Source organism: Cricetulus griseus (assembly GCF_003668045.3).
Source record: "Cricetulus griseus strain 17A/GY chromosome 1 unlocalized genomic scaffold, alternate assembly CriGri-PICRH-1.0 chr1_1, whole genome shotgun sequence".
Taxonomy (NCBI): Eukaryota; Metazoa; Chordata; class Mammalia; order Rodentia; family Cricetidae; genus Cricetulus; species Cricetulus griseus.
In genome coordinates, this window is record NW_023276807.1 from 26,503,417 (window position 1) to 26,523,887 (window position 20,471).

Sequence of the window (20,471 nt, forward strand, 5' to 3'; positions counted from 1 at the left end):
AATGGAATTAGAAGCAGACACCTACAGCTAAACGCTGAGCTGAACTCCTGGAATCTAGTTGCAGAGAGGGAGGAGTGATGAGCAATGGGGTCAAAACCAGACTGGAGAAACCCACAGAAACAGCTGACCTGAACAAGGGAGAGCTCATGGACACCAGACTGATAGCTGGGAAACCATTATATGACCAACCCAAACCCCCTGAACGTGGGTGTCAGTTAGGAGGCCTGGGAAATCTATGGGGCCTCTGGTAGTGGATCAGTATTTATCCCCTAGTGTACAAATGGACTTTGAGAACCCATTCCACATAGAGGGATACTCTCTCAGCCTAGACACATGGGAGAGGGCCTAGACCCTGCTCCAAGTGATAAACAGACTTTGAAGATACCCCAAGGAAAGTTTCACTCATCCTGGGGAACAGAAAGGGGATGGGATAAGGGTTTAATGGGGGGCAGGGCAGGAGGGAAGGGAGAGGGAACTGGGATTGACATGTAAAACAAGCTTGTTTCTGATTTAAATTAAAAAAGAAAAAATGAGGAAAATAGAACATAGACAGGTTAACTAACCATTGCAAGTTCTATACCAGTTTTAAAAAAACAGCATTATTCTTAGAAGGTCAAGGAATAAACCCTAAGAATTAACAGATTTTGCAGGTGGTACACTACTTTCAATGAGGTAGGAAACAGAGTAGGTTTGGAAATTTACATACTTGAAGCTGAGGAAGACAGTAACAATACTAAGAGTTTCCAACTAACAGAGACTGAAGAGAAGTCATATACAGTCTTTGAAAATAAAACATTTCTTTTGCGGATGCTCCACAATGTTGAGAGAGGTGGGGGAGCAGAAAGATAGGATTAAGAGGAAGAGGGAAAAGTAACTATGAGAACTCAGCCTCCCTTACAACTGCTGTTCTAAGCATGTATAGCAAACAAATGAGTGGCTTTCTGGAACCCTGGAGGTTGCCTGAGAAGGCTGTGTGTTCCAGCAGAAGCAACAAGAGGAATCCATAAAGCCTTCCACTCTGGTGAACTAAACTTCCCTCCCACCCTAAATTCTAATGGCTGTAGGAAAGTGCAGGTAAGAAAAAGGAGATGGACAGCAGTGACTAAATCATTGACTCCTTGTATACCTTTGAACAACTAATTCTGCAGAGGCTGTTAAGTGTGACCTGCAGGGGGCAAAGTTTCCACTTAACAGCCTATAACCAATAAAAACAGAGCAACACTGTGAAAGCTACAACAGGAATACCATGACTGAGTGCTCTGAATGTTTTCTAGAGGGAGAAGAGTCTGAAATTATTTTCAGTGTCTCTCTGGGAAGACAAACCCACTAGATTAAGTAACTTTAAACCATTATATATTCTAGAGACAGACATCTCTTTTATAGTCTAGACACTGAAATGGACAACTGAAAAATTACAGTAGTATGAGTAAGAAGGAGAAATGAAGACAAAAGCTCATCATATAGATGTTAGAAGATGTACTTACTCCTTAGTTGTGTATTTAAATCTACATAGATAAAAATGTATGTGTGACATGGGAATAAGATCTTGTCTCTTTTGTAGTCAAATATTATGCCAAACTATGAGGGATGACTGATCCTTACTCATATACTGGGTCGCATGGGTGTTTGAAAAGCTACTAATCTCATCTTGCCTGCTGGTTTTAAGGGTTTCAAGCCTGGTCTTAAGAGATCTTTAAAAGAAACCCAAGTGGCTAGTTCCTGGTCATTAAGATGCATGCATGGATAATATAGAAAATCCAGGAGAGAAGTGAATAGACAATGGTGAAGAAATAGCACATTCTCTTCCACAAGTTTCTAGGTTGAAAAGAAATCTGACAGAGGGACTGAAGAAATGGATCAACAGTTAAGAGAACTGGCCGCTCTTCCAGAGTACTCAGGTTTGATTCTTAGCACCCACAGTGGTGACTCACAACTGTCTGTAACTCCAGTTCCAGGGGATCCAATGCCCTTTTATAGCCCCACCAGCTACCAAGCACACATGATACATAAAAAGATACATTCAGGAAATAAAGCTGTACACATTAATTAAAAATAAGTAAGTCCTGAAATTCAAAAAAAATAAAGCTAGTAGACAAGTTTTAGATAGTTGAGAAAATAGTTTTAGAATCCCTGGGGTGGAGGGAATGAATTACTCCTAGTCTACTATTTATGTGAGTCTCAAATCTCAAATCTCTTGTTTTCCCCTTTAAAAGCAACTGCAATTTTTAAAAAGTATTTTTACTTAAAATGAGCAGAAAGCTATCTCCTTTTTAGTCAATAATTAGTCATGTTCTTATAGCCTTGCCTTACCCTCACCAGTACATGTATATGGATAATAAGTAAGTTGTCTCTGTCACAGATCAGTTCCCAGCAGCAGCAAACACAAAGCAAGATTCAGGACACAGTACTGGCCAACCATCCTTTACCCCCAATGCCCAGGCCCATGTGTTTTGTATTTTGGAAGTTCCTTTTCAGAATTTAAAATACTTTCACAAAATTACTAGTTGAATATCTCCAACATGCAATTCTAAACTCAAGATAATCCGGGATACCAAACTTTTAAGTCAGAATTCCAAACGTCCGGAATTTGGATGACTTCAGAGTTCAGAATCTACGAGTAACTTTGATTAAATTGAAATATTTAGATCTCATTACAGATGGTTGTGAGCCACTATGTGGTTGCTGGAAATTGAACTCAGGACCTCTGGAAGAGCAGCCAGTACTCTTAACCTCTGAGCCATCTCTCCAGCCCTGACCATAGAAATTCTTAATGTTACACAAATGCATGCTTCACATTTATAATATGGGAAAGGTCAGTGTGATAACTTAATGCTTTTCACTCCCCACTCCCCCAGCATCATATACACAAGCTAACTGATACAGCAAAAGTCTCATGGGTGTGTTCTCAAAATACTTGGCAAGGAAAGAAAGCCATCCACCACTTTTATTTAAAACAGTAGTCTGGATTTTTAGACCCCCCCCAAACCCACAGAGGTGGATTTTTAACCCCCACCTTAACACCCACAGTGGTGACTCACAACTGTCTATAACTCCAATTCCTCTGGCATTCAAAAAAACCCCAATCCTGTTACTCAGTGGAGCTGCTCTTTAGCAAAGGGTTGTGTGAAAATGTGTGGGCCAGGCCTTTCAGTAGAATCAAGGGAAAAACATGAGAGAAAAAGTAACTCTTGGCAGTACCTTTCTACCTCACTCTGTAGATCTTCTAAACCTCAAACTCTCTCTGACTCAGTTTACCCTTCACTTAAGTGTGATCTTCAATGTGCTTTAAGAATATCTACAAGCTTCTGGGTATGGTGGCCCTGTGCCTTTAATTCCAGCACTGGAGAGGCAGAGGCAGAGGCAGAGGCAGAGGCAGACAGATCTCTGTAAGGTATAGGACAGTTAAAGCTACACAGTGAGGCCATGTCAAAATGTCCATAACATTTAATGCAATGTGCTTTCAGGCTCAGCAACATTATCAACCTCACCAAGTTGTTTATCCTATGGATCTTGAACTGTGTAACAATGGATTAAACTAGAGTTATTCAAACTCTAAGCTAATAAAGAAATGAGAAGACCATGGCCTTGCTACCGTTATCTGGGGAATACTTAGAGAAGTATCACATATTTGCATTGCCTTCTCCCATCTTCCCTATGATTGCCAAGCTTAGTAAGTCAATTGATATCCCACACATTAGCTATATTAAGGCAAAGTTAATCATTGTCAAAATTAATCAGTAAGTTCAATTATCATTAACTATCATCTTTAGCAGAACTGCAGTAAAGTAGTAAAATGAACCAAGGCTTGGAGTACCACTGAGACCAGTGTTTCATTTTTTTCTTCAAGAATATGAAAGTCATACCTTCAACTAAGGAAGTGAGAAGGGTAACATTGGCTGCTTTCCGTCTTCCAGCTGGCAGGTTTAAGCCAAGCCTATCCAGTTTCTCTCTTAGACAGCGACCACCATTCTTGGATTTTGCTCTGTCCAGAATCAAATGAAAATTAAGATTGGTTAGTTGGAAGAAATTATGAGCTAACTTGATCTCATGGGGATAATACCACAGTAGATGGAGAATAAAAAGACAAGGGGCTCAAGAGTGGTATTGGTTCAGTTACCAGAGACATAATGGCAGAAGACAGTGTCATCTTACCTCCTCAGAATGCCTCCCAGGAGTGAAGCATTGAGGCACTCAGGTGGTGAGAGACGCCTCTTTACCTCAGCAATGGTCACCTTGTATTTAGAAGTTGAACTGAGAAGGGACAAACGACCAGGAACTGAACAAAACAAGTCTGTGGGATTGACCACACAGGTGCCACCTTGGGAAGGAAAAACGTGCTTTAGTAATAGTGAAAGAATAGAGCTTTGGGATAATTGGAATCAAGAGATACATGGTAATAGCTGTCTCTATCCACCATTTATAACACGTCAGGACACTCAAAAGATATTCTTCCAAGAACTAATTAGGATTTTGCACATCACACAGAAAATAAATCTGTGTATAGCATTGTAATTCAAAACAAAATTAACATCTTCTACAACGTAGCTTACCTCTACAGTGCTAATTTTGACATTATTACATCAAGAAACACGTCAGTACATTAATGCCCCTGAATCCGAGAGTTAACCTCAGAAAAGTAGTAGCTATTTGTTCTGTTACATGTGATTTTGCACACACATAGAATAGATTGAAACTTTTGATGCAAGCTTTTTCCCCCAAAATGTTTGCAAATTACCTTCTTTCTCCCCTCATCCGTCCACAAGCTAAAGACACCAAGCTAAAAATCACCTGGCCATTGCCAGAAATTTCCAATCTATGCAGGGGACAATACAGTTAAATCTGTACACCATGCTTCAATTTGCATTGTCAGCACACGTAGGCAAACACAGTGTGAGACCCAATGCTAGTGAGTTACCTGCATTAAATATGACTACTATTATCATTATGATAGTTGCTTCATCATTACTGGTATGGTGCAGACAATGGTAACCAACAATTTTACCGTGATGGAGTTCCTGGAACAGGAATTTCTATCTTCAAGTTCTACAGAGCCTCAGACCACTGTAGAAGCAGCATACTCCATTCTCTAACCTCAGGCAGCTCCCACTAGCTCCCTTGGAAACTCAAGGGTATTACTGGTTTTAGTTTCTTGATGCCCTATTGCTAACTTACTGAAAAAATCCCTAGCCAGTCTACCCTGCTAAGATGATAGACATATGACCTTGGCATGTAAGGCTGCCATCATATGCTTCCAGACCTCTGAGAGTAGTTTTCCAATTTCATTGTCAAATTCCAAATCAAAACTCTTTTAAAAATATTTTCTTTTAAAAATATTTTGTACAAAGTCTGTCTCCCTCCCTCTTTCTGTCTGTCTGTCTCTCTCTCTCTCTCTCTCTCTCTCTCTCTCTCTCTCTCTCTGTGTGTGTGTGTGTGTGTGTGTGTGTGTGTCCAGACTATGGTGTCAGATGCCAGATGCCCTGGAACTGGAGTCACAGGTAGTTGTGAGCTGCCTGAGAACTGAAACCAGGTCCTCTGCAAGAGCAGTAAGTGCTTTTAACAGCTGAGCCACCTCTTTATTCCTTCACAGCTGTTTTTTTTTTTTCTGAGCATGTATTTTCTTGTTTAGTTGTAGGTGAGTTTAAGTTACTTTTCCAGAAAGGGGCATTACAATAGAAAGGAAGAGAGGAATAAGTGATTCGAAAAAGAAAAACACAGAAGACTGTTGTCCCAAATTCGTCTACTAAGAAGGTGATTTGCTTTGGCTTTCTGGGAAGAAGCTTGTCAGGAGTGTGAGATCTGAGATCCTGTGAGGTCCTCATTCAGAATCTATGTTTTGAAGGAAGCCAGATGCTGTCCACACCCATTAAAGTTTGAAAAGTACTGGACTAGAATCTAGACCTTGCCTCCAAGTAGCCCCTAGCATCTTTTACTAAGAGATACAGATGGCCAGTTACTGCAAGGAACCTCTGATCTTTAGACTCAGGGGTATTCTCTAGGCATGTCACCTAAAGAACCAGGGAGGACATAAAACTATGTAAAAGAATCCCCACCTGGAAGTGAGAATATTAAAATATTTCCAACTCTATGATGCCTGCAATTCTTTCTAGCTGTTTTATATTTCTCTTTAAACATTATTGATTGATTGATTGATTGATTGATTGATTGATTGATTATTTGTTCCCTGTGTAGCTCTAACTGTCCTGGGACTAAGTCTGTAGACCAGGTTGGCTGCCTGCCTCTGTCTCTCAAGTGCTGGATGAAAGCCTGGACTACCATCACCCAGTAAATATTTTTTCTTTAACAGTTTCATGCATGTTCATAATAAATTTTACTCATTTTGCCATTATCACCTTCTCTTATTCTCTGAATCTCTGAAACCCTCCTCCCAGCAAGTCCTCCTCCTGTTTTATGTTCTCTTCCTCTCTCTCTCTCTCTCTCTCTCTCTCTCTCTCTCTGTGTGTGTGTGTGTGTGTGTGTGTGTGTGTGTGTGTGTGTGTGTGTGGTTGCTTACATAAACATTGGTGTGGAGTTATTTACTGGAGCAAAGGAAAGGAAGGGGCAACTAATGTTTCCTGGGGGACATGGTATCATTTCTTCAGTAGTGTAGCCACTGAGAAGTTGCCTATGCTCCAGTAAGTTATCTCCAACCCAAGTTAGCTATGAAATTGCTAGTGATCAGGGTCTTTCTTCCTTAACAATTCTGAGCCAGGGCAAATGTTTTGACACTACAAAAGGAAGGAAGGATAGATGTCAAGACATCATGGCAAAATCTAGTGTGAATTCCAAAAGAAATTTCTCATGCCATTATCTGGAAATGAGACCTAGGTTTTAAAGTCTGAGAGGTCAGAAAGTCTGTCAACAGTTAAACTAAAATCCTTTTCTTGGAGCAAATGTGTAAAAACTGTAAACTATCTTCTTCAGCAGGGGGAAGCCAAGGAATTTACTAATTCTTCCCCACTTTGAATTTCTTCGGAATTTAAAAAGTAATAGTAATAGCAACAATGCTAGGGAAATTTCAGAGATTCTTGGGGCTGTGGCTATCCACTCATTCACTCTCATTAATTCTTACACTGTGTACTTATAGATACAGAGTGCACTTAAAAATAAAGGAAAGTGACTCCTTGAAAGTTGAAATGAACTGAAAGTCAAGGTAATTTCAGTGAATCTAGATTTTATGGTCAGACTGTCAGAGTCATGACACTGATTGCTTGAGGATTTAGGTCAGTATGAAGGAATATATGAAAAAATAATAAAAATAAATGTGTATACACAATATCCATCCACTCTACTTCTGCAGTTACTATGAACCAGAAGCAGACATATATCTTAACATTTATCATCTCTCCTGTACACCAATCAGTAATTTACTGAAGAAAAAGAATTAATCTTAAGTGTCTGAGCATTTACAGGAGCTGTAGGGTTTTTTTTCCTTTCCTCTGTCTGCTAGGATAATGGAAACACATAATTTTAGACTTTTCCTGTCCTTAGTAACCCAATTTATAGAGAAAATAATGGTCACAATCTTGGTAAAAGGAATTAAGTCTAGTTTTCTTGCATTCAAAATCCATCACCTTTGACTTAGTTGAAAGTAGACTGTTCCCTGGGTATCTTCTGTGTAGGCTACCTATCCATTTGTGAACTCTGGAGGCCCTGGGTGTTTTTCTCCTTCATCTAGGTTGGGCTTCTGGTTTTTGCTAAAGTAGGCATGTCTTAGGTAAGTTACACAGGCTGCATATTAAGAATATGCTTTATGCACACACAAATTGCCTCAAGGATTTATTTTGTATTCAGGATTATCCATCAACTCTAGACTCTTTTATTTTTTATGTCACGGAATCTTTAAAGGGAATTTCTGTTGCTTTGATACGTGGCATCGTTGCAGCCTTGGGGAACTCTCTTATTCTGGCTAAAGATTGGGCAACTTGTAGAGTTTACATCAACTTGGGGAACCTGATATCTTTCTTCCCAGTGGGCTTCTTTTCAGGAGGGCAGAGAATAAAACAAAGACATGATAGCCAGGGTTTTGCCTTTGTAATGAAGGTAGTGACGTGGTAGAACCCAGCTAAGGGAATGGAGACTATAGACAGAGATGATGAGAATTCAGGACAATCAGAACTGGACCTCACCAAGGTATTTACAGTAGTCATTCTGTGCTCCCCACTCAAGGTCCACATGGTGCCCTTGAGACCCCTTAGCTCTTACAGATGTTGGGTGATACTCATTTTCTTTTCAGCATTCCAGTTGAGGGTGCCATTCAAATAGGTTATGCAGAACCTCTCCAGAGTTCTCCCCTTCATATTTCTACAGATGTCAGTGCTTGTCAATTTGGAGAGACCTCCTATTTCTTGTGAATCTGTAAGTTCTAATGGGTAGCTACGTAAGTTAAGAATTATCTAGTCAAGATTACTTGTTTAGGACATGTCTTTAAAAAAAAAATAAATAAAAGGCACAATTCTGCCAAAGCAACAGGAAGAGGTCAGACAAATTCTGTAGTTATCACTCTACCTGGTGCAGAATAACATATGTTTTGACCATCCTTCATGCCCTTATCTACCCTGAATAGCCTGAAGAGGCTGGAGCTGCACTTCTCTTTATTAGCCTTGGGGAAGTGTCCTTCTACCTGCAGATGGTGGGTTGCTGGGAAAAGCACTGGTGACAAGTAGGAACATGGCATACTAGTTTGGAGAACAATTCTTTCTTAACCGGTCTACTTGAAAACTGAAGGTGTTCAAACCTATTCCACTTCCGCCTATAATTGATGAGGCATTACAGGAGGTGGACAGATGCATATTCAGCAGCCTGAGTAATGGTACCCGATATTAACTCTGTGCTGAGCAGCTACCACATCCCGCAGCTGGATACTCATTTACCCATTGTTTGCACTGCAACCTAACGGGAAGCCAAACGCTGAAAGTCTCTTCTCACTCTAGCCGCGCCTAGAGCAGAGCAAACAGGAATGGTTGTCTCCAAGGAGCAGCCATCTGAGCAACGTGTTGAGTCTCTGTGCCACACCCACGCCTAAGAACCCACCCAGTTGTGCCAAGAGGTCCCCTGGTGCCTCTGCAGGTGTGATCAATACTTCCTAGCCTGCTTCAGCTTGGATCGCTAGGCCTCAGCGCACAGCCTGCAAAGCCGCAGCACCTCAGCACCGCCCCACTCCCCTGAACGTTGGTGTTGACATAATTAGACCAAATCTTAGGAGCGAAATAAATGTTCTGTACGCCTTACAGCCAAACAGATGTTTACAATTCAAATGAAAGAAATACAAACGGTGGGGATTTTTTTCTTCCCCTTCTTTATCTCCAGTGATCGCTCCCCCCCCCCCACACACACATTAAAAATGTGTAAACGGTTACAAGAGTTTCCTGTCCCTGTTTGTTTTGCGGCTTCATTTCCGGGAGGTGCTCTTGTCTGACAGGTGGGGTAGGATTTTTCTGGGCTTCCTCTCTCTAGCCTTTCTCCCTTATCGACTCTGTAACCCCCCAGGCCCCTGGGATTCCCCCCCCCCGTCTCCTATGGCAGCACATATTAATTGTAATCAAACAGCAAAGAGGTGGGGACTTAGTTGCCATCACGCAGGTCTTTGATGCTATGTCAGCAGCGAATTGTGCTGTTCGGATGGACGGGTGCGCTAATACAGGTGTTACTACATCAGGTAGCTGCTGGTTCCTCCCGCTGGCACTGCGTCCCAGAAGAACAAAAGAAAAGGAACTGGGTAAGGGATAGATAGCTGCTTCCTTGTAGTGTGTCCTGGTGTGTGCTCAGGGATTAATTCCGAGTTCCCAAAGCTTAACGTACTTTGGACCCTGGTGATTTTCCAGAGCAGAAAAAAAAAAAAAAAAAAAAAATAACTGTTCAACAAACCATGCTTCTAGATGCTTTGGTGTATGCGTTCCGGAGGTTAGGGGAAAGAGGTAGAATTTCAAGTCATGAGTATACTCATTTTAGCGTTAAGAGACAGGGTGAAGTTTCCAGTGTGTCACCTCCTCTATTTTCATTCACAAAGGTTGAAGAACCAAAGAGATGAGTTTGAGCCCTCTTAACTACAAGAGATTCAAGGTAGCAGCTCTCTGAGGGGATGCTAACAAAGGAAGTGAGATTAAACTACCTATTCATCTTCTGTTTTGCCCCTTCGAGAAGCTGCCAACAGTTACAACTCTGAGATTCCACGGTCCAACCAAGACCCAGGAGGGTCCTGAAAAAAACAAAACAAAACAAAACAAAACAAAACAAAGAAAGGCGCGTTTCCTCCTGAGGAGGAGCAGGCCAGTCACTGTGAGGGCGACAGAAAACTAAGTGTCAGTTCTGTCCTATCCATTACTGGTAGGCCGGGCGGCTGAAGCTGAGGCTGCATTTGCTTTTCGAAAAGACTTATTTTGAAGAATTAAATCAGATCGGACAATGTTTACATGGCGGTAAACGCCTCAGCCTTGGCGAGCCAGTCACCTCAGCGATCTGAAACACTCCCACTCCCTTAAAACGTGCGGAGTTCAAATCATATTAATTCCCCCCAAATGTTTTGATTCAAAGTAGTTTGTATTTTGTGTAGCCAAGGGCAATCGGGAAAGCGCTCCTGCCTGCAAGTGGCCGGTAGGTTCCTTCCCTCTCTGCGTGGCCCAGAGGCTACAGTGGTATTTAAGCTTCGGAAATTAGCCTGGGGCTGCAAGGCAAGATGATCACAAAGCGAAACAAGGGCGCTGCACCTCTACACTTTTTTCACCCCCCCCCCACCTTTTTTTCTTTTAGTTTGCCATCCCGATTTCACAAAAGAGATCAGGGCCAACGAGTCACTCTCCACCTACACACAGGAAGCCCTCTCATCTTCAAGCGTGTGTGAAGGCCAGAGCCCCTTTATCCAAGTGAACCCCATATCGTGATTCCATTCTGAGACCATTCATGATTAACTTCGTCACTGCCATGGTCCTCATCAACATTTTATTATTAAACACTCAAAGAGAAATAAAAGGGTCTGGGTGTCTGACAAAAGGGAGGGGCCACGAGGATGCCTCAGAAGAGTCACCAGGAAAAAACAACAACAAAAAACTAGTGGGCTTTCCTTACTTTCTTCCTTTTTTTTTTTTTTTTTTTTTTTTTTTTTTTTTTTTTAAGTGATTAAAACCATAGGCGACTCCTGTAAATAGAAGCCCGGTTCCTTCAAGAGATGCCTTTTGAAACCCACTGTCTGAATATTCAACGAAGGCAAAGCTCCACTCTGTACGAACAACATTAATATGATCTCTGCAGAATTTGTTACTCAGAAATATTAACATATCAAAGCCAACGCCCGGGGCGAAAGAAGCTATCGATACGCGAGTGCAGGGTAAAGTAAAGATTATTGGTTCTGATGGTCGGAGCGGCGGAGCTGCGGGCGAAATCGCGCACACCATTAACCGGGAGTGAGCGCGCAGGGAGCTGGGCCTCCGTGGCAGCCGCAAATATTTTATCTAGGTGGTAATTACCTCTCTGCTACCTCCCTGGTCTGTCCACATTATCTTTTGGCTATCAGACCTTCGTTTACAAGGGAAAAAATGTAATTGACACTTAACAAAGTGAGTCTGAGAAATGCCATTTTGTTCTTTACTACAGACTTAGTGAATGGTGACTCCTCATCCCTCCACCCTCTGCAAGCCAGGCCAGCTTCTTTCTACCCACCTTGGGTACCACAAAGAGACAGGTATCTTTCCTCAAGGCAGACCTTGAGAGGGAGTGTCTTGCGAAGCTAAGCATTTTTTTTCTAGTATTGTAAATGGTGGTTATTATCAGGAATGTATATATACTCAAGAACTATGACTTTCGCAAAGCCTCAGTGAAGATTCTGCTGGCTTGAGGGCAACAGAGATTTGTGAGAAAACGGGGAGCATAAAGACTCTTACTTTAAGGGAGATCTGCTTGTGAAGCATAGGCTTTGCCACTCTAGGAGGGATGGGAAAGAATTTAAGGGTTAGATGTTCTATTTTTGATGACCTGAGTTATCGATATTAGGAGCTCTTTGGTGTGTTCACTGCACCAAATGAAGAGAAGGAGTTTCCCAGGCATTTTGATGTAAGGGGTCTTGCCAGTGTTGACAAAAAGGAAACTCCTTGCTATCCACTTGGAAATTATGGATACTGATACAACTACAGAGTCATCCAGTCAGCCAACACACGCAAGCGCGTGAGCACGCGCGCATGCACACACACACACACACACACACACACACACACACACACACACGCACACACACCTCCAGAACCGAGATTGTTTTGTAAAACGTGGGTATGGGAAAATGTGGTCAGATGCTGGGATCTGAATAACTCACAGGTGGGGACTACAGATTTTGTTGTTGCCTAACTCCGAAGTTCCAGGTTCTTTCCCTTGGGAATCGCACTTTTCTCCTACACAATAAATGCTTGGTTTAAAATAGCAGACTAAGAGAAGGATATCACAAGGTGAAACAAATAGGTACTGAATTGTACAAAAACAACAAACATCACCCAAGGAGCTTCACTTCTGTAGTTGTGGTAAGGTAAGGGCGCATTTCCTTCCGTCTTTTAGACACCTCAAAGCTCAGCCCTTTTGGATGTCCAGAAGAAGGGGAGGTGTTACTAACTCTCATTGGAAACTTTATTGATTCCACGGCATCTACAGTTCCAGCGCTCAGCCTGGAATTCAGCCTGACAATTATGCTACAACCATTTGGATGTGATAGTCAAGCTTTGGGGGAGGTACTTGAGCAAATACAAGCCAAAGTATGAGCGCTGTGGAAAGCTTCGTTCGCCTAGCAGCCGGCTTCCTTCCCTAATTAGTGGCGCTGTCCTTCAGCACCACGGTATCTGTGCGCCCTGAGCGCTTGGCCTCATCTTTAGTGTTTTTCCTTTCCAACAGACCCTAATCAGTAACTTACTGAGTCTTCCTGTCACTGTGTATATTTTACTGGTCCAACAGTTATGAACATCTAAATTTATTATTCAGAAACTTGTCTCTGTTTTATGTTATTCCAATATGGCTGAATACAGGCCTGGCTGGAAAGCTTAATATTGTTCCTTTTTAATATCTATAAGGAGTGATAGCCATATTCTAAAAAGTAAATTTGAAATCTTCAAAGTGTTCAGCAAAGGATTCCAGTGGTTCTTTTAAATTCGACATAAATTCCAAGCACACACTTTTTGGAACACCTAAGTTCACAAAGATAAGCACCCTTTGTTTTCTCTTCTGGAGTTTGTAGGGGATACTGGGTCATGAGATCTGCACATAAACACAAAATATTCCATTGCTTTTAAAGAGTACCCTACTCCCTCCCAAAAAACAAATCATTCAACTAACATTGGGAGAAGTGGAGAGGGACTAAGGGACAGCTTTGGTACCATCAGAAGTTTAGTGGCTTGGTTACTAGAGACAACTGTGGCCCTGAAGCAGGAATTAGTCTTGGTGAATAGACCACATCTTATTAATTCGTATGAAGTTAGGATAACAGCTGGTCTCTCTTGCCTCATGTGCTCCTCGGGTTACTGAGCATGCTAGGGAAATAAACTTCAGAGGCTCAGGGTACAGTTAAGCAGGCAAGCCAGCAAAATCTGCACTGCCTTGAGGCCCTGTGAATGTCATAGTTCAAAACCTTTTGTCAAAATGGAACATCTGAGATACAACCCCCCTTCAGTGCCTTGGCTGAATGCAACAGCCCTCTTCTATCACCTCACCCCCCTTTCCAATGCCATGGGTAACTCTGGATTCAGATGTTTTCCTCAACAGATGGGAACAAGAAAGCTTTATCCACTACACTTAACACTCCCACCCTTCTGTAAAGAAAGAAATCTTCCGGACGCTTCAAAAAAATAAGGCAGCTACAATATTGGTGACTCATTAGCCTTCTGGAAAGCCCCAGTGATGCAGCCTTTCACAGAATCCCTCAAGGCCCATAGCTCACACCATCACCCCAAACATTCAGGCTGTGGCTGGCACATTAGGTCTAAAAGAAACCAGAAATCTTGCTCCAGGATGTGGTATTGGTGAAGGGAAAGAAGTGTGAAAACTTTTGTTTTTGATCCCAGTAATTTTATCCCTAACTTTGATTCTGTAGTCATTTTGTGTGGAGATAGCTCCTAGCATAAGTCTTGCGGCTCACTGGGCACTGAAGTGTCATTGGAAGAAAGGAAGCTTTTTAAATATATATATATGGCTGCATGGAACTGGCATAACTGACTAAAGTAATTATGCTTTTTTGTTTTGTTTTGTTTTTTCTTAATCAGCAGACAAAGAACCTGATACTTCTAAGTCACCCCAGATCTTCAAAACAAAGGAACCGAGGTCAAGTTAGTCCTACTCACCTCTTCTTATGACTCCCCCTTGGCCGTTGAGAACAATCCCACACTGGGCTTCCACAGAACCCTTTATAAAAGAAAAGGAAACAGAAGCATTCAAATATGATAGCCATGACCGTGTGGGTGAAATACTTCAGACTAGCCTATCTCTGACCTCTGTCTCAGGAGACCATGGAAGGCATCATTCAGCCAACAACATTTTAAGGAGAATATTTTAAGGGAAACTACAATCTAAAACTTGGATTCATCTTGAGGTATGCATTTTACATCACTCCCCAATAATACACTTCAGAGGTCCTAAGAGACTTTCATTTGGACCTAAAAGAATGAGAAATCCTTTGGGTCCTGAGAAGGGACACAGCATATACACAGGCAGCTCATGTTTACCACTTTCAGGGGCTAGGATTGTAAGTTTCTTTGGAGGTTCAGAGGAAATATTTCACATGGAGGAATCAAAATATCTTCTAAGGGATCTATTTCCCCCCAAAGCAGGAACATGGAATTATGCTATCCAAAATGGGTCTCATGGAGGAAACTCCTTCAGGCTCACTCTCTGGAGATCTCCAAACTCCCAAGGTGCTGAGTGATCATTTGAACTGGAAAACTAGAGAGGATTTGCTGATTTTTTATTATGAAAAATAAAAATTTCTCTTTGTGTCTGTCTTTTCCCCCCTTTAGAATCAAAACGTGTTAAAAGCTCATTTTCCTTTACAAACAAACGAGGTATTGGACATGAAAGAGGCCTTGAAGGGTGTTAACCTACCCAACAGCCCGTGAAGAGTTAAGTAAATGCGGAGAGAGTCGGTGCATAATAAAAACCCACTTTACAAAACAACCTTTACAGCCCTGGCTCCCTTTTGCTTCCCCATTTTCACCATATTGAGGCAGGCCTGTAAGACCCCCCCTTTCAACCTCCTCACCAGCTCTTTCTTATTTTAAATGTTCTGCCTTAAAGTGATTATCAAATCAATATGGAAAAAAAAACTTGGAGACTGAGCATAAATTAAAGCGGTGATGGGAAAAGGTGTGACAGTTTCCTTTGTTGGCCATAGCAAATCTTTTTAGGGGACTCAAAGATGGAACTGAAGCCACAAGACCGTTTGCATCTGTTAGGCAGACTTAGACCGCCCTCTAAACCATTGGACTTTCACTTAAAATTCTGTGCAGGGAAAAGTATATTTACATTTGTTGCATTTGAAATGAGGCATATGCTGATGAATGTTTTTAAAAGGAAGAAATAAAAGGAGAGAGACTGGGTTTTCCCCACACACTCCCTCTTCGTTCTTGTCTTAAATGTAGCTATGGTTCTTTCTTTTTCATTCTACTAAGGACACCAGAAAAGCAGAATAACTTTATAGATTTATGAACTCATCCTGATCTTCATAATATTATAATACATGCACTTGCATACGCATATAGAAGTCCTTATGACCATATACGCATGCATACATCGCACACCATACTCTGTCATCTAGTATCTTAAAGCGTTTCCTTCCTTGCTGTGACTAATATTATTTCAATACAAGTAACAAAAAGAAAATGAAGAATAAATACATAAGAGATAGGCTGCAATAAGGATTTTAAGATATTTGAATTATTAAAGGTAAAGAACACCTAAGTTCTCCAAGGAAGTGGACCGATTTCCTCTCTCACTCCCTAGCGCACTGTTAAGATGTTTATTTTCTCAGCAGAAAAATGATCTTGGTCTCCTCACTTAACAAACTCTACCCCCCCATAAGTAATACATGCTGTTTGGTCAGATGACATTGCATAAATGACCAGTTGAATGGCACTAAGTCGAAAATTGGATAAACTACGGTGTCCTTTTGCACAGGATTCTGTCTTTGTCCAGTGCTTGCAAATGTTCTAATCCTCCCTTTTGAAAAATGCCCAGCTTTGTGCCTAGCACAGAAAAAAAATTTGTACAGATACAAAAAAATCAGCAGCAGACGTGGCTATTAAAAGGAGTAAATAGGTTTTAGTTGAGCTAAGCATTGAATGGCCGATTTTTTCCCTTTCTGAGACATAAGGGGATCCTTGTGAAAAATGTACAAAAATGCCCTAAGCGTATAAAATTATTTTGTGAATATAAGTGCAGCAAGTCAAGCTTTAAGGACTGAAATCTTTTTTCTTGTGCATGAATCATATGGTTATGGCTCTTTGTTGGAACTGTAAGGGTTTTCACTTTAATTTAAAATTAATCTCTTGCTCAGGGGTAGAGGAGGGGGAAAGATATTCCGTGCGCAACAAGAGATCTCTTCTGTCTCCAAGTTGTGCTCCTGGAATATCTTCCCAGTCTTCAGGAGAGTGTGGAGATGGCAAGCTTTGTGCAGACTGAAAAAGGAAGGTGATGCTTCCCACTAAAAGAAAGTTCAAGTTTGACTATTTTGCGTTCCTACTCTAGACCTTTGTGGGTTTATTGATTTGAAATGTGTCTAAGACAATGGCATCACTTAATTAAGAATTCTATTGTTGGCCCGAATGTGGAAAACGTGTTAAGAAAGTGGGAGACTTGATTAAGTGGTGGTCTTTGCAGTGTCTGAATTCATTTCTATTCTCTTTCCCTTTCTCCCCCTGCCATCCAATCTCTTCTTTTTTTTCCTTCCCTGCTTTTTCCTCTATTTGTCTTGCTTCCTTTATTTCCTCAGTTCTAACAGTATAACGAGTTGCATCTTACCTAATATGGAATGACCTTAAGAGAAAGAATAGACATATAGCATCCTGCTGGTCTACCAGCTTGGGTATGCTCAGGCAGAGGAAAATACAGCTATACTCTGGTGAAGTGCATTGTGCAGATTATTTTATTGGGGCCGAGTTTTGAGGTTTTCATTTGTGGTTCCTTACTTGGCACAGAAATATAACGTTTGGGAAACTTTTGCTCACGCTTGGGTTCCAACAATTTCTTGAAAACAACCTCTCTCCCTCCACGCATCACGAGATTCCCCTATAGGTTCTGTCTAGGCCAACGATGGAAATATGACAGTAGACCCTGTGAATGGTGGAAATTGAGGGTACAATTAAGGGGTCGTCAGTTTTTAGGGTCTTGCTCTGAGACCGCTAGATTCAAACCCAGCTCCACTGGCCTCACACTCTTACCCTCTCAGGGTCAGAAATGTAGATTCATAAAAGATTTTTGAAGACTGGCCCCAGGTAGGGGCTGCAGCTATTGATCCAATGAGAGGAACCGAGTGGGCACAGTCCTCCTGTAATTTGATGACTTTCCCTAAGTCGTGAATGTGTGTGTGTGTGTGTGTGTGTGTGTGTGTGAGAGAGAGAGAGAGAGAGAGAGAGAGAGAGAGAGAGAGAGAGAGAGAGAGAGAGAGAGAGAGAGAGAGAGAGAGAGAGAGAGAGAGTTCCAGCCAGAGCACTCACTAACGGAGAGCGGGAGGGGGAGGGCGAGGGGAGGGCGCAGACAAATCCGCTGCATGCTTATTTACCTGCAAGTCGTCGGCTCCCGCGGCGGCCAGCCCCAGGCTGGGCCCTGGCAGGAGTCTTTGATCTGGGTGCATTCCATACTGAGAGCCATGGCTCATGAGGGACAGGTCGTGGCGGCGGTAGGCATCGAGGCAGCCCAGCTCCCGCCTCTGCTCATCCAGGCAGGAGGACTTGAGCGCCCGCGCATTGTGCAGGTTAATAAAGTCGGTGGGCTCCCCGTGGTGAATCTGCTGGTAGTACTGTTGTGAGTGGTGGAGCGAGTTCAGAGAGTAGGCGTCGGGAGTGACCGCCGGGTGGCTGTGCTGGAACTCGTAATGGAACGACTGGTGGTGGAGCGGGGTGTACTGGTGGTTAGTGGAGAAGTAGGGGGACGCAAACTCGGTGCCGGTGGTGGAGTAAGTTAAAGGAGAGGAGGAGGAATAGGCAACCGTGGAATTGGCTACGGACTCCAGACAGCCAAGCTGCATCAAACGGTAGCTGTTTGATCCGTCGTGACGTATCTGGAAGGAAGAGGGGGAAAGGGGAGAGCAGAAAAACTTGAGGTTTGTCATTTTGCAACCTAGGCGCCACTCTCCCAGAGTCGGGAGTTTTCCCGGGCTCTCCTAGGAGGAAGAGCAAGCACGCTGGGCTCAGGAGAGCAGCCGGGGCTCAGTGAGAGCCTTCGCCAAGCAGACTTCCAGAACAGTTGAACTGGGGGTGGGCGGCCTCATCTTCACAGTGGAGAGAGCGGGGTGGGGGAATCCCCCACCCTATATAGGTGGGGGTGATGCCACATAGGCACACACACAGTCACACACAGTCAGCCGGATAGACAGACAGACAGACAGACAGACAGACAGACAGACAGACACACACACACACACACACACACACACACACACACACACTCGCCCTTCCCTTCCCAACTTGGGCCTGGAACTAGGCATCCATCCGAGTTAGGTTTGCAGGTTACTGGGTGAGGCAGGGAGCGGGAGAGTCCACAGACAGAGACCGCTAGGATGCACTGCTCCAGCAAACCCTTGCACCAAAACACCGCCTGGCCACCCAGAGATGTTCAGCCTGGGCTGCTCCAAAAAATCATCGTCCACATACATAATTGTATATGTGTCATATATATGTATATTAAAAACCCCAGTCTGCGCGAACTGTTCAACTTGCTCACTTCTGTAGTCGTCTGTATCCCATTTCTTGAATAAGCCCATTACAAAAGGGGTACGTTCTTTCCCATCCCCCATGTCCACCTACCGCCCCCCCATCAGTCCCTTTTCTTTGCTTTTGGAGAATCCTTTTTGTGTCTCTAGCTTTCTCCTCATCCCCCACTTATTGTTAGGATTATGTTTCTCCTTCATTACCGCAAATGGTGCTTAACGTGGAGAGTTGCCCTCCCTGGCGACAGATGTCATAACGAACTTTCTCCCCTTCCCTTCCTTAACTTCTCCCGAAAGCCAGATTATAATTAAACGTAACGGTCCAATATAGATTAGAGGCAGGGGAAGCTGCCACCACCGCCGCCACCACCGCCGCCACACACTCACACACACTCACACACACGCGCGCGCGCTCACAAAAAAAAAGTAATAATACCTCCGCATCGTGGACTAGTCCGGGAAAGGTAGTTGACATGTTGGGTTTCTCCAAAAGCTTACGATGCAATTTCCCCCTCCAAAAAAAGAATCAGGAAAAAAAAAATCCAAAACTTCTTGTATTTTCCAATTTTTTTAAAGGAAAAAAATGCTCTGTAGATACAGATCTAAATTGTAATGGTTTTGCCCGGATCGGATAGCTCCTTGCCTCGTACCCACTTAAAAACCTGTAGGAACAAAATTTTCCCTCTGCACAAAAGCAGCTCCCTGGAACAGATTTTGTACTTGCTGAGAATTTCTTTGGCTGATGTCGTAGGTCCCTTGGTAATATAGAAGTTTTGAAAATTAAGCATCAGCACTGAGAATGGGGAGGACAATAGGCAGAGGAGATTATCCCATGAGACAAGGAATAAATATTGTATCTTCGCCTAATAAGGAACTGGAGCTTCTTTCAACATTTTTATCCATTTTCCGCAACCTTTATCGTGCTTTTCTATACAGACTGAGGTGGGGACTCATCTCTGCTGAGAGCATTTACACATTTTTATTGTGAAGATGGAAATCTACCCCCAATATGTGCATGTTGCCGACAGAAATATATATTAATTAAACCTTTCTTTTACATGACTGAGCATTTGCTCCTATTGGTTCCACTCCCTGGGTGCTGAAAACTGATTTTTCCTACAGATACTAGACTCAGTCTTGCCCAGTTGGGGTGTGTGCCTTCTTCCAAGTAAAACCAATACTGTTTTTCTCATGTTTACATTGAATTTGGGCTTTTTCTCCCTTTTTTGAAAGGCAACACCAGGTGGTGGCTAACATTTTTTTCAGCAGTTTTTAAGATAAATAGCCGTGATGGACACTCCTAAGTTTCTGTCGCAATGAAGTGGGGACAACTGGAAAAATTCAAGAGAAAAAAGATGGGTGAGGAGATTGCACACTTAAGTAAATGCCTTTCACTTGCAAATCCAGCTTATTTTCCTTCTCTTTGTGTTTTCCTTCTTCCTCTTACAAACAGTGCTATTTGTTTTTGTTTTCTTTTTTGAAGGCATGGAGTGTGGACCATTTGATCGTGGAATCAGACACTTGGACACCATTACCACCAAATAACCCCCAAATACTTAGAAGTCACCTTTTACAAAATGATTGCTGGAAG

The 20,471-nt window shown here is 42.5% G+C and overlaps 1 protein-coding gene across 2 annotated transcripts in view; it reads right to left on the reverse strand.

Annotated features, from left to right (window-relative positions):
- Tfap2d (transcription factor AP-2 delta) overlaps positions 1–19,355 on the reverse strand; it is a 52,193-nt gene extending 32,838 nt beyond the window's left edge. The window contains exons 1-5 of one of the 2 annotated variants that reach the window (XM_027392769.2): positions 19,317–19,355; positions 17,735–18,232; positions 14,304–14,364; positions 4,153–4,318; positions 3,864–3,982 (exon numbers count right to left, since the gene is read on the reverse strand). In XM_027392769.2, coding sequence (XP_027248570.1) covers positions 3,864–3,982; positions 4,153–4,318; positions 14,304–14,364; positions 17,735–18,232; positions 19,317–19,355 — 883 coding nt within the window. Of the gene's footprint in view, positions 1–3,863; positions 3,983–4,152; positions 4,319–14,303; positions 14,365–17,734; positions 18,284–19,316 lie in introns of those variants that run through there. The other variant, XM_035453491.1, reaches the window with a different exon arrangement.
- Positions 19,356–20,471: the final 1,116 nt, after the last annotated feature.